The 15,866-nt window shown below is 32.0% G+C and overlaps 1 protein-coding gene across 1 annotated transcript in view; it reads right to left on the reverse strand.

The window, feature by feature from the left end:
- The window catches only part of KLHL1 (kelch like family member 1), a 298,324-nt gene that overhangs the window by 54,658 nt on the left and 227,800 nt on the right, over positions 1 to 15,866 (reverse strand). The window contains exon 7 of the mRNA XM_033103722.1: positions 3,823 to 4,047. Within this exon, the coding sequence (XP_032959613.1) occupies positions 3,823 to 4,047 (225 nt within the window). The remainder of the gene's footprint in view (positions 1 to 3,822; positions 4,048 to 15,866) is intronic.

The raw sequence follows: 15,866 nt of genomic DNA on the forward strand, positions 1-15,866 counted from the left end.
ACAAAAAAATTAACTCAAAATGGATCATATTTTTAAATTTAAGACCTAAAATATCTAAAAGAAAACATAGGCATAAATCTTCATGACCATAGATTAGATAATACTTTCTCAAATATGCTACCGAAAGCACAAACACTAGAAGAAAAAATTAAATTGAATTTAATGAGTTAATAATTTTTGTGCTTCAAAAGACACTCTCAAGAAAGTTAAAATAGAACTATAGAATGGAAGACATTTGCAAATCTTCTATCTGATAGAGGACTTGTATACAGACTATAAAATGAACAATTACAACTCAATAATAAAAATAATATATCCCAAACAAACAAAAAGAGGCAAAATATTGGAATAGAGACTTATCCAAAGAAGATATATAAATAGCCAATAAACATATGAAATGTTTCTCAAAATTATTTGTTAGAGAAATACCTATAAAATCACAATGAGATGCCACTTCATATACACTAGGATTATTATAACAATAAAGAATGGATAATAACAAATGTTGGCAAGTATGTAGAAAAATTAACATCCCTGATACATTGCTTAGGAGATAGAAAATAGTGCAGCCATTATTAAAAACAACTTGGTAGTTCTTTCAAAAGTTAGAGTTACCACACAACTCAACAATTCTCCCACAATGTATATATTCAAAATAAGTGAAAACATATATTCACACCAAAATGAATATATGAATGTTCATAGCAGTTTATTCACAACAGCCAAAAAGTAAAAATGACCCAAATGTCCTTCTATTGGCGATATATAAACAAAATGTAGTAAATTCTAACCGTGGAATATTATTCAGCCATAAAAGGAATAAAGTATCAATAATGCCACAAAATTGATGAACGTTGAAAACATTATGCTGTGTGAGAGAAATAATATTAAAAAGCCACACATTGTATGATTCTATCTATACAAAATGTCTAATGTTTAATAATGTTGATCAGCTGAAAAACTCTGTGAATATACTAAAAAATACCAACTCTAGTCTTTAAAACTTAATTTTGTGGTATGAGAATTTCATCTCAATTGAAAATTGAAAAACACAAAAATAATCCCTACCATGTATTTAACATACATCACGAAGCCCGGCATTTAGAAAATCCATTATAAACAGTAACTGTATTATTCTTTATCAATTTCTTTTAAAAAGACTTAATTAAAAGCTGTATTGAAGTAATGTCTTATTCAATTTGGAGAGAAGGAGAAAAAGGCTAACTAACAGGAGAAAGAGAAAAATAGGAGAGACGAGTTGGAGGAAGAGGAGGAAGAAGATGATCACCTATAATACATAAAAAAATAATTTATTAAAGAAGCAGATATGAATTTGAAAAAGTCATAATAAATGGTCTCACAGAGATAGGGGAAGTTATTAATACTGTTAATAAGAAGAAAGCAATTATAAGGAATTACCAAGTAGGGGTATTGAAAATGTAAAAACAATTTAATTGAGATTAAGATATCAATGCATGGGATAAATATTATGATGCACACAGATTGAGAAGAATGTGGAGGGCTGGACACTAAAATTATTCATCAGGAAGGATAAAGAAAAAGTATAAAATTAAATTAAAAAAAAATAGGAAATATAAAATAAGACATATCAACATCTATGTAACAGAAGTCCCTGGAAGAGAGAAGAAGGTAAATCAGATACTGATATGTTGTATTGAAGGAACAGGAATCTTAGGCTGAGGATGTTAATTGTATTTGAATATGATACGTAATGCTGAATTTCCTGAGAGTCAACTGACATAAGGAATGTGATTAATCATAAGAAAGCACTCTACTTCACCAGAGAATCCGTACGTGTCTTGCGTTACTACAAATTCTGGCTTCAACTGGCTGGAGTTTGGATTAGCAGTTAAGTCAAAGGCAGTTTTCTATGGTCTGGGCATTACTAGCCATCTATGAGGCACTTTGAGATAGTGCTGTGCCCAGAAATGATATATGCGATGATATTACCTACTAACTCACTCAGGTCAGATGTCGCGGAGTACTGTAGTAGACAATTAAAAAAAAAAAAAAAAAAAAAAAAAAACTAACACAAAGCATTAACCACCAGGAAGTAAAACACAGAAGAACCCAATGGCATGAGATATGGAGGAGAGGTGATCCACTTGATAATAGAAGTGAAGCAGTTCTATAATACATCATCTATATCTCACATTAGTGTGCTCACCACCCAGAGTCAATTCTCCTTCCATCACCATATATTTGATCCCGCTTACTCTCATCTACTCCTGAAACCAATGTAACTTTACTAACTATTGTGACCCCAATAAACGTTAATTAAAAAAAAAAAGTGAAGCAGAACAAAAAAGGTAAAACGGTAGAGGCTTAGGCATGCAAATAATGAATGAGTAGAGTTGCTATTGGGTCATTAATATCTGTGGGAAATGCTGCATTACATTGTAGATATTTGTGAGACTTGTCTCATATAATTTTTTTATGCAGTCTTACTTCCACATGTTCTTTTACAATGAACCCTTTAACAAATGAGACAAACTGAAAGACACCATGGGAGAATACCCCCCTGCTCACAACCTGTGCTTGTGTGATAGGATTTGAGGCAAACCATCACCTCCTGAGTACACTTTAAACACCTGAAACGAAGCCACTTACGATGTATTCTTGGTGAAAATTTTTCATGTATGTTCTTTTGACATGCAAATCTCCCACACTATCATTAATACTTGTTTTAGAAATACTCTATAATTTTGCTTACCTGTGAATGTCTACATCAGCAGATTTACAATTAAACCATCATATCTCTCTAAAGCGTACATTTGAAATATCTCAAAGGTACTTTTTCAACTCTCTGCCATATTGCAGTTCTTCAAAGCAATTCACACTTCTTACAATCCCATGATACAAAGTACAAATTCAGGAACTGTTAGTCTTAATTAAATTTCTCTGTTTCAAATATTTGTATAGGGCTTTACAATTTACAAAGTGATTTCATATTCATTATCATCATTAGATTTTTATCTACTTCATAACCTTGAATTGGTGGTAAATCAGAAAACTAAGGCTCATACTTAAGTGCTGCCCCAAGTCATGCTGCCCCAAGTCACACTCAGATTTTCTGGACCCAAATCTGGACTCCCCATCTACAAGTTACTCCCTCATAGAGATAAAGTCAAAGCCATCAGATTGACCCATGGCCAACTGATGTGTCGCTCTTTCTCTAAACCTTCATTGCTCTCTCCCTGTGGATTTTTTTCAATGTGGTATCAATTAAGTGCAAAGACATACCTACACTTGTCAATCCAGTAATGTGAAGAGAGTCATTTTAGTTAACTTTCCATCAGTCCACATTAACTGTTCCTTCTTCCGGGTTGCTTTACTCTGGCCTCTTCATAATAGTTCTGCAATTTGTTTTCATGTCAAATTTTATGTATTGTTATATGGGGATGGAAGGAGAACTGACTCTGGGTGGTGAACACACAATGGGATTTATACATGATGTAATACAGAATTGCACACCTGAAATCTATGTAATTTTACTAACAATTGTCACCCCAATAATTTTTTTAAAAAATTATGTATTGAATAAATGTCAGATGGTGAAAACTTTGAAGGTAGCTTGAGGTCTATTCATTTTGATATCTTTAACATCTCTCTCAAAAGTGTAATGCACGTTGTCCAACACAGGAAAATGTCAAGAACTTAAAATAAAAAAATGCTCGAAATAGCCCATGATTTACCTAACATTAATGGTAACTGATGACAGTAATGCTATATTTTTACACATATTTTCACTATCAATAAAAATGCTTCTAAACATAATATCAATAAAATAAGAGAACTTACCTAGACCGTGTCTATGTGTTGACATTGGTGGTAAGACAGTCCAAGTCTTGGTTTTGGGATTGTAACATTCAACAGTGTTCAATGTCTTTAAGCCATCTCGACCTCCAATTACAAAGAGTTTGTCATCAATAACAGCCACACCAAACTGCAATCTCCTGCCGTTCATCATCCCGGCCTGGATCCACAAATTTGTTCTGAGGTCATATTTCTCTATAGTTGTAGCTCCTGGTAAAACATAAAATCAGATAGTAGCCATTTACTACTAATCCAACATACAACATGCCCACAGTATACAAATTATTAGCGGTATAAAATTAGGATGTGAAAACACTCTTGTCACATTCATTTTTCTTAAAGAAAAAGTGGCAGAAAGACAAAGGGAGTAGTAATTTATTACTGTATAGTTTCTCTTCTTGATGAACATTAATGATCAAAATAAACACAAATGTTCAGTTTGTTTGAATTACATAATAGCCCCATGCCAAATTATTGATTTCAATAGAATCATTTTGGGCATAATACAGTTCTGTCAGTAGATCTTACAGCTTCTTTCTATCACTGTTTGCCATTAAAAAAGTGTAACATAATCCTAACCTGAAAAAAAATTATTAAAGCCCCTTTAAATAACTAAACTTTGTATATTATCTGTACAATTCTGAGTGAAGAAAGGTTAATAAATAACATTTCTTAAATTAACATTTCTTAAATTATTAAATTAAATTATTTATTTAAATGATTACTAGAATATTTACCATTTTTATCTTTAAATTTGTCCTGTGCCTTAAATAACAGAAAGTTTTAAAAGTCAATTTTGAGATATCTAAACAAATGTCAGTTATACTTTTATAATCTTTTTAAAAAACGCATTTGGGGAATAGCTTAATAGAAATTGGAGACATTAAAATGATCTATCTTTATCAACCATGGTTATAATTTCTAAATAAAATAGCTTATCTTTCCTAAAAGTATTTTTGTGTATAAATTTGAAAAACGTAATAAGTCTGATTAATAAAGTTGAAATTAAAAAACGAAACAAGCTAAATTGCAGATGTGATATGCTTTAATGGATTCAATTAAACGTTTCACATTAAAAATGCCTGCCTCGAATAAGTTCACAAATGTTTATATCATAAAATAGAAGCTAGCAAAAACTGATCTTGTTTCAGTGTTTGATCTTAATGTTCAGACTCATATTGCCAGTGCTTCATCTTTAGTGATTAAACATTCTTACAAAGGGAGTCAAAATCCTTGTGTACTATCACTAATGCATTAAAAATGTATTTTTCTTTAAATGTAATAAAAGGTTTCCAACTAGAGAAAACTTTCTTTTTTATAAACACTTTTTTTTCCCCCAGCCTCCACCCTTCACTCCAGTTCAAGTAAAGCTGTTGTTTCTCAGTCTAGTTGTGTAGGACACAGCTCCCTGACCCATGCTGGTATTATGAGCCTTGCACTCCCCCAGGCTGGTACCCCACAGCAGCACCAAGCAGCCAGCAGCTGTTAACCGGCTGCTCAGGGCAGCCCAGCTCCAGGAGAGCTATTGTTCACAATCTTAGCTGTAGAGGGCGCAGCTCACTGTAACATGTGGGAATCAAACCTGAGACCTTGGCTTTAGGAGCATGGCGTTCCAACCACCTGAGCCACCGGGCCGGCCTGGGAAAACATTCTTAAGGGGAGTCATTTACTTTTTAGAAACTAGCAATGAACTAAACAGGTATAAACAACTTGTTAGGAGAAGTTTTACTAATTGAAATAAAAATTATATAATTTATGTTTAATTTTTATTCAAAGGTAAAAAGCAGACAAAGGTAACATAGCTAGCGTTAGATGCAGTAAATCTGTTTTCTGATGTTATTAAAAAATATGAGCTAATTTCTATACAGCTAAATATGAAGTATTATAAAAGTATTATTTTTAGAATAAAAATAAATAATTGTAATGTCCATAAGTCACTTAATACTGTTTAGTAGCATAAGATATACTATTGAAACAAATGTGCTTATCTTATGGTTAAATATATTTATTAAAGTTTATATTGAATGCTTTATCCAATTGTGTACACATCAAAATCCCAAGATAAACTAAATTGTTGAATAATTTCAAAGTCATCTGAATTCTCAAAGCTTGATAGTATTGGGATTTCACGAATGCCTAACTAAAAATTAAGTTATATGAAATCATATGCAAGTACCTCTCTCTTATGACTAACTCTTGGTACATGATGGTAGAAGAAAGAGTATAACCTGAATCTTAATTAACCCAATCCCATGACACCCATATTTTACAGATACAGGTGGACAAGGGAGTAAGTATTTGAACAACTGCACTTTCCTTAATGTTCAAATCCTTCGTCAAAAGTCTTGCAGAGAATTTGAGGTCCAGTCATCCTTCTAAGAGAAAAATAGTTGGGAATGTGTGAAGTTAATAGCTTCTGAGCTTCCTGCTACCAAAAGTGTTATTATTCAAAGGAGAAAGTGAGGACTTATTTGAATTTCAAAGTCTCATTCAAGTAGTTAAATGTGTCTTAAATTTCAACACATGGCAGGTTTTTCTTTTTTTTTTTTCTTAGTGTTTTTCCTCTAAGTGCAGGTTTCAAAGGTGACCTATGTATTTTATCCTGAATTGCTACATTAGAAGTAGGAGTACATCCCTGTCTTCATTTTTCAAATTAGAAGTTGTGTTAATTTCCTATGGCTGTTTTGAAAAATTATCTCAAACTTAGTGGCTTAACAAACTATATTTATTATCTTACAGTTCTGGAAGTCAGAAATAGGTTTTACTGTGTTAAAATCAAGGTGTTGGCAGGCTTCGTTTCTTTCGGGGACCTTTTAAACCACTATTTGTGGTAATTTGTTACAGAGAAATAGAGTGCAGTTCATTTTCATTAGTATTTTTGAAATTTATAAAGTATTTGTTTTCCAAGTTCAGTCACATAACTAGAAGATAGGTGCAATCTATCTAGATACAAAACAAATACAACAGTATTTTCCTCATGACAAAACACACAGCAGGCTCTGTTCTCAAAAAATAAAACTTAGAGAAACTGCTCCGAATGTTATCAAAGTGTGATTCTGAGTCTTTTGGGAGTTGTTAGTTCATATAACCAAATATGATTATTTTGGGGAGGACAATAAGAAGTAATGTTTGTACATTCCATTTTGGCATTACAGACAGTAGGACTTATTCTAATATTTATATAATATTTATAATTAAAATATCTAGCAACTTTACTTATATTGGACATAGCACATAATAAAATGATACAAGTTTTCTGAACCTACAAAACAAAAGTCACAAAAAGCTTCTATAAAGAAGATAAAGCTTATTTATTCAACTCAACAGAAAGGCCCTCAGGTCTTCTCACAAAGCCTTTTTACTACATTTTAATGCAATATTAATAAGCTTAGTTATCTGACTTTCAAGACCTTTTACAAACCCACAAATCAGAATGAGCTGGGGCATTTGAAAGCAGTGATAGCTGATAGTGAGGGAGTAACTAGGAAAAAAAAAATACATTGCTTTAACTCAAAAGAACCACCATTAAAGATATTAATTGAAAACAAAAAAATGTATTATATAATGCCAAAGAGCACTTTGGCCCAACATTGATGGTGATCTTTGTGTCTTTAAATTATTCAGAAAAGGTTAAACTATGTTGGACATGTTCTCTTTAAGAAAGCAGTCAATATTGAAAAGCATTTTGAAAATATTTTAAAGTAAAGGTATTTTTCATGATACCTGAAATATAAGACATCAAGCTTTACAGAAAACATTCTTATAAACAATGACTTATGCCTTGAATTTTTCATCGAATAAGCTTTTTATTGATTTCATGTTTCTATATACTTACAAAAATATAGCTTTGGCATAACATTCTTATACTTTTATAAAGTGTAAATTTTCAATTTCAGGGAAAATAATTTTGAAGCACAAATAAAAGCCTTTAAGCAAAAATAAAAGCCTTTATTTTTTAGGTAATTTGTTATATTTTATAAAGATGACATTGTAAACATTTTACAATCATCACAATAATTTCACATGTGCCAAATAAGCAACGGACAGAATTCTACATCTCTCCCTGCTATAAATATAAACCATTTGTAAAATTGTAATAGATTGATACATAGCTTTGTAGATGGACATAAATGTAAATATATCATGAAGCTTAATGCTGGATTTTTAGCATATGTATATAAATCTCAAAATCCAGCATTACGTTTGTTTTAAAATCATTTCATTAAAATCAGGAAATACAAAAGGATGCCAATTTCTTGGCTCAGATCCAAGGTAAACCTAAGTATAAAATGCAATTTTAATTATTTGTATTTTATGTAATAGTTCACATTAATAATTAAAAATATTATCTTTAAATCTTAGAAAATTAAAACTTTTAAAATATGTCAATTCAAATGAATGGAAAGAATGATACTAATTTTGAATACGATGATTTGTTATTTCAGAAATGATAATTGTTAACTTATATAATAACATAATAATGATATTTGTGCAAGGTGTTTATAAAATTACACATGCATTTCTCTGGAAATTCAAATGTACAATATTAGGAAAGACAATCTCTAAATACAAAGGAGTCCTGAAGGAAAAAAGGCATAACCAGATAATAAAAAGTATTATATTATATAACTATAGAGATGTTTAAAAACTAATTTATGATGAGGAAAATAGCTATATTAATGAATCTGAACAGAAAGCCCCCCCAAAACCCTAATACATATGAATATTCATAATATAATAAGGGAAGCTGTTCAATTTCATGGAAAACATTTTGTTATTAGAAAAATGTTTAGATTAATAACCATCATTTGGAGAAAAATAAATAAACAAGCTCAGGTTCTTGTCTCATTCTTTATACCAGAATGACTTTAGATAAACCAGTGACTAAAGCACACAACACATGGACACAGAACTCTGTGTTTGATTCCCTTCTCAGGGCTCCACATAAATTAACAGACAGAGGGACTTTAAGTAAACTTGCATCACACTCTACTAAAACCTTAAATGCCTTAGAAGATGAAAAAGTAGGTGATTAATTTTTACTTCATGGTGGGCAAAAAAATCAAAAGTCCCTGAGGGAGAGCCACAATACCCAGGAGTTATAAAGTAACTATTAATATGTATATAAATGATCACCAACCATCTAAGTATAAAATACAGTTACATCAAAAACATACAAAGAAACCAAAAACTAAAAGACAGAAAACATTAACAAAAACTTTTTATAAATATAATAAAGGGTGAATTTCTTTGATATATAAACGTTGTTTTTTTTTTAAATCAAGAAGAAAATTAGAAACATTAAAATAAAAATACACTAATGGCATGAACAAACAATTCATGAGAAAGCAATATTAATAACATGCAAATATGGGAAGTTTAATTTAACCTTTTCTAACAAATAATCTTATAAGATTTCCAACAAATTTAGAAAAGGTGTAATTTGCATGTTGACATCAAAATCCACTGGTAGACATTAAATTCATGTAACTTTTCCTGGAGGTGTGGAGTGTGTGTGTGTGTGTGTGTGTGTAGTAAAATTTGTAATAAATTTAAGAAATGGGAGAAGTTGAATTTTTCACTTGTAACTTCCAATTTTAAATATTTTTGCCATGTCTTAGTTCTATAATGAAAATACTAATTCATTATTTTTAAAGGCAGCTTTTGGTGTTACTAATGATGTCATAAGAAATAGGGTTTTGAATAAGTAAGTCAAAGCTTATAGTTATTATTTCTATTATTATTACTTCCAGCAAAGAGCTCCTATATTAAAATAGCTTTACAGCAAAATAACATACATATTAAAGCATTATTACAAGTACATTTTATATTTTCATTTTCTTAAGAAATGTTCATTGAACATAAACTCATACTAGACATTTTAAAATTAAATATTTACCTTCATAACTAACATTTTTCACAAATGAACTCTTGCTATTTACAGTAGACCCACTTATCTGCAGGGAATACATTTCTAGACTCACAGTAAATGCCTGAAACCAAGGATAGTACTGAACCCTATATATATGTTTTTTTCCTACACATACATACCTATGATAAAGTTTAACTGATAGATTAGGCACAGCAAGAGATTAACAATAATTAATAGTAGAACAGTACGATTATAACAATATGCTGTGGTAAAAGTTATATGAATGTGATCTCTTTCTCTGATAATCGATCTGGTAAGTGAGCCTGCTACTGAGCCGCTAACGGGCAGGTAGCACATGTGGGTACACGCTGGACAACAGGATGTTTCACGTCCCAGGCAGGATGGAGAAAGATGGCATGAAATTTCATCATGCTACTCACAACAGCATGCAATTTCAAATTTATGGATTGCTTATTTCTGGAATTTTCCATTTCATATTTTCCGACAATGGTTGACCACAGGTAACTGAAGCCGGAAAAGCCAAACTTTGGATATATTATGATTAAAATGTTCTATGTTCTGATAAACACGTTCACATAATTCTTACTAGAATTTATCTAGCTTTGTTGAAACTGTGAGCACTGGTAAGTGAAAGATAAAATGGCTATGATGACATTTGGGTCGTAGTTCTAGTATTATTGACTGTATGGCAGAAATAGAAGTCAGTGAAATGCCTTTTCATAAGTGTAGTAAAAGAATAGAGGTCTCATTGATATCCACCTAAACTATGAACTCTTAGAAAATACATTTTTGCCTTTTTCAAAAACAAGTAGCCACCCTTACAAAGATATATTAGTTGAAGGCTCTTTGGGATCTACTGATGTCTACTTGTTTCAAAGTGCAGGCTTATATTAGTACCACATTAGGTGAACATGTAGTGACTTGTACTTATCTCAAAATCTTTTAGTTATCATTTTCTGTGAGTCTGTATCATAGAGCTATTTTCAGGTAGCCCTGAGGAGTCTCTTTCTCTGCCAAATAGAAGCTACATATTAGAGGATTAAGGTCTGGTATGCATGAAACATATGTGTAAACATACATAGACGTATTTCCCTGTAGGTGTGCAAAGGAGACTTAATTTAGAGAAAGGATGTATTTATTATCATAACTACATTCACAGGGATATTGATCAAAAATAATGTACTGAGTAATCAAGAATTTATAATTAGAGTGGACATTTGGTCACAACATACTAATTTATTATTCATTCCACATTCATCGAAAGACCTACAGAATGTACAATGATATGCCCCAAATCCTCTGACTACTAAAAGGCAAAATAAAGTTATTAATAAACTAAATTTTGAGAAACTTGACCTATAATGTTAATTCTGATCTATCCTAAAAGAACACAAGAAACAGCTACAGCCAGGATAGTCACTAAGCTTTGTCTCTTTCTAGTAAAGATGAGGCTATGACAGGGAACTTGACTGACAGGAGATTTCATTTTTCACCTGAGGGAGCATTCTTTCCCTCTGCCTTCTGGTTTCCAGGAGCTGCAGACTCGCTAGGAACAATATAAACAAACATAATTTCACTTAATGAATGAGCGTCTTTCCTGATTCTAAACATTTTAAAGGAAGCAGATACTCTGTCTTTACTTAAATTTTTTCCCTTGAAGACCTTGGGGGGATGTATGGTTCTCCCCTAAAATATCTCTGAGTGGCCCAGTAAGTAGACACCTATTCCAGAAGACACCTATTCTTTGTGTCTGAAAAACAATCTGGGCTTAGGCTGACGTGTTACTCATGGCTTTCAGTTGTTTCTATAGCTTTGTGCAAACTGATGACCTTGAACTGGTATTCTCTAATGATATACTTCAAGTTCAAAGAAAAGGTACTGAAGTGGAACCAAAGTGACTGAATGAAGTTACTGAGGCAGACATCAAGTAGGGCAGTACTCAAAAGGGCAAAGATGAAAGAATAAACTTTCTTTTATTGTATTGCTTTTTTTTTTCCAGAAAAGAATCATACAGTATTTTAAAGTTATTCCCCCTACCTAATTGTAAATGCTCAGGTTTCTCTGACACAGAATTCTAAGTGAATCACTTTCTTAAGTCATATGATTATTGCCACTTAGTTAAATGCTTTTAAAATTATCCAGTTGTAAAATTACAGTATGAAAAGCTGTTCTTTAAAAGTTCTTGATAGGGTAGCTTGTCCAGTTCCAGCCAAGGAACTTAAAATCAGGTCAAGATGGTTAATTCCACCTATTTCACTTTCCATTTTTGCCCTCAGCAATACTGATAACAATGCAAAGAGTGATGAGACAAATTTAGGATAAAATGATCTGGCCAAGTCCTTTGAATAGAAAGAGAAGTATATCAGGAGTTTATCCCTAAGTTAGATAATTTTTAAATTTTAAATATATGAAAATCCAAAGCACACATTAAATATTAAAATATCATAATATATGCTCTATAATAAAAGATTCAATAAAACACTCAATAAAATTGCATTTTTATTTTACAGTTAAGAATTAAAGCTTTCCTCTCCTTTGTGATTTTAGCACCAATATTCTTTTTATTTTTAGCTATATTAAGTAAATTAGCTTTGAGTTCACATGAAAGATATAGGGCTATCTCATCAGATACCTGGCTTACTGAAAATCCATAATTGACCTGTGGCTATGACTAAGCTGTCAACAAAGAGGCAAGGCAAATATGTAGAAACAAAAGACAGTTTTAATTCTTTTCCTGTTCATTCAATAAGCCTCTATCAAAAGGAAGAGTCATTGCTACTGTGATCACGACATGCCATTGGCATACTTGCTATATCTTTTACTAGGCTCCACAGCTATCATGCATAAGGAGATAAACAGAACACAGCAACAATGCATTTTTCTTCCTGTTTTTGTCTTTTTTTTCCAAAGAATATCAATTTGAAAAATACGCCACTTTTAACTCTTTGCTTAAACTTTCTTTAGAACTAAATAGTCTCTTATAAATACACGCCTTAGTCCAAGTCCTCTGCTTACCTGCTGCTGCACCATATGTAGGAAAGTGCACCTTGGCTGCTTTGTGTCAACAAGAGAGCACTGCCTCTCAGAATCGTGATTCTCTGTCAGCCAGAACCAAGCAGGACTGTTTCTCCTTAGGCTTGTGCCTACAGCAGGACCTTGCAGTGGCTGTCAGTATTAAACCCTAACATTCTAGTCCTATCAAGCAGCATCATGCTATAATGTCTCCTCAAATACAGTCTTTGCTTTTCATGGTTCTGAGACGCATGCATTTCAGTTACCATAGTTTAGTTAAATAACACCAGTTCCTCACATTTCAGTTACTACAATATATTAACTCTGAGTAATTTGCATAAAATATAAACTTTACTATTAGCTCTTTGGACCACAAATCACTACTTAAGTAACAGATGTACATCATGATCAGTGACCATCATGTCTCATCTTTCAAAGTCTATAGATGACTGATTATTGAACTTCTGTTATTGAGTTCATGCACCGGCTAATGTGTTGCCTTTTTGTATTCTGTTGATAAACACATTCATTTTATTAAAAAAAAAAAAGATAATTGAAGAGAGAATTGGCCTACAAAGATGTAAGTTGAACATAAGAAAGAGAAGTAATAATGCTGGAAGTGCAATTACAATCAAATTATGGATTTCTATATTCGGTTGGGGATTGCCTCTGGAGCTTTAACCTCCATCCTCTACTTGCCCTAATGGGCTTCCTGTGCAAGGGCCATGCAGTCTGAGCCCGCTCTCAAGACCTCAAAGAATGCTCTTAGTCAGGTAGGCAGGTAGACCAGGAGGGGGGACACTGTAGACATGAACTGAAACTGCCCACTCTAGCTGCCGACAAATTAGAGTTGGGTCAAGGGATTGTGACATTTGGCACCACAAGTCTCCTAGAAATACAGTATAGAGGTTTATTTTTTTATAACGGCTTGGAAAACTTTTCCTGTAAAGGGCCACAGAGTGAAAAACACAGTCTTTGTGGGTTTTCTTATGGGTTTCTTTGTTGCAACCATATAGTCATTATAGAGTGAAAGCATCCATAAAGAATGTGTAAACAAATGAGACAGTCTCCATAAAATTTTATGTACATTGAAATTTTAGTTTCATGAATTGCCAATATTCACTAAATGCATCATGAAATATTATTCTTTATTTGATTTTCCTCCACCATTATAATGTAAAAAACAAAGCCATACAAAACAAATGGTCAGCTGGATTTGGCCTGTGGGCCATAGTTTGCTGACTATTGCTCTTAAAATGCCAATAAAATATAAATATTTGGAGAAAACGGCACTTAACAAATGTTTATTGGTCATAATAAAGTCAAGAAGTCTTAATTTTAGAAAGAAACAGGTTGAATTTCCAGACAGAAATTTGCATATCATATTTCACTTATCAGAGGGGCCTTTTCCAGCCAACCTTTATAAAATAGCAGTACTGTCCACTCATCCTGACTCCACATACCCATTTCTTTACATTTCACTATAGCTTGTCATCACATGAACTATAATGACTTTTATGTTTGTTTATGGTTCCCTGAATTTAATTTAAACTACACCAGGCCAGGAATTTTGCTGTTTAGTTTACCAGAACTAAGAACAGTGATTGGAAAATAGTAGGAGAATTAAATAATGCCAAAAGAGTGAGTTGATAATCTGGGAAGCCAAGAAATGCTGAGAAACCAGCAGAAAAAAAGGATACAATTTTAATTCAATTTTATGATTAATATTTTTCAATTATTATAGTATAGATTAAAAGAATTATTTTTTCCTAGCGGAATTATCAAAAATCCACATTTCTATTCAACCTGTGAGCACCTATAAAAATGATTTTAATCTAATAGAATTATAAGTAGTCTCACTGCCAAATATGTGACACTGTTACTTATTCCTGCCCGTGCTTCAGAGGTGGACATTGGCAGTGGTTATCTGGACAGATTCCTGTAAAGAAGCCATTTAAAAGGAAATTGTTATCATGTACAATAAAAATAGCTCTAACTAGATCTTATGACAATTGACCAAGTGAAAACTAAGAACAGTATATGTGAAAATAATTCATTCATATGCTATAAAATATAGTTAATGTAATTACCCTTACAATAAATAATAGCTGTTTTAAAATCCATATCTGATAAAGATTAAATTGATACTGAATTATTGAATATTTGATGCATATAACATTTAGAAAACAATGGCTAATGTTGAAGGTTATGATCAATACATATGAATCACATGTGCGAAAGTTTTTTATAAATGAACTCAAATTATTCATAAACTTCCTTTCAAGAGGAACTTTGTCTAGAAGTCAAAAGCATACTATTGAGACCTTTCTTCTTAGTTGGGTTTGTTTTCAACCTCCATGACTAGAGGTTTAAATGTGAACAAAAATTGCCAGCAATGAGTAATATATAATATTTCAAAATATTACTCCCCCTATTATTTACTGAATAAGCATCAGTTAAGTTTTTTTTTTACATGTGTCCTTGCCTTGCTATTTCTCACAATATCTCAAAGAAATATGTAATACTATTATCCCCATTATGTATGAGGAACACCAGCATTCGGAATACATAATTATCTTGCTAAAGATTGCCAGGCTCACACAGCTCTAATTGTTTCAATTTTACCAAAATGAGTAAATGTCATTGCACCAAAAGACATTTGTGTTGTTGGTGAGGAGTTAAGCCTTAAAGTCTGCATATAAATCCAAACTCCTGAAATAATTAATTTTTTAAAATCCCTTACAGTTATAATAAATTCACATTAATATGGACTGAGATAAATATGCACATGTACATATAGCTATATTTTCAAAAGTTTAAACCTACTATGGAAACATTTTTAGTTTGGCATTTTGTTTTTCATACAAAATGAAATACTTCAGTTTCTTTTGTGTAATTTGCTTTTATATAAAATAAAAAGTAAGCAATGAAAATACAATTATATTCCCCACATGGCACACATACTGGGACTTTCTGAGGCATCACCATTTTCACTTCTCCCATCTCTTGCTTACTCCAGAGAAACTGAGGCCGGCATCACCATCCTCATTGAAAGTATTCTGTATCTCAGCAGGTATACTTGGATTCCTTGAGTAATATGTGTAATTAATATGCCTCCTATGTA

The sequence above is a fragment of the Rhinolophus ferrumequinum genome, chromosome 4 (genome assembly GCF_004115265.2).
Source record: "Rhinolophus ferrumequinum isolate MPI-CBG mRhiFer1 chromosome 4, mRhiFer1_v1.p, whole genome shotgun sequence".
NCBI classification, from domain to species: Eukaryota; Metazoa; Chordata; class Mammalia; order Chiroptera; family Rhinolophidae; genus Rhinolophus; species Rhinolophus ferrumequinum.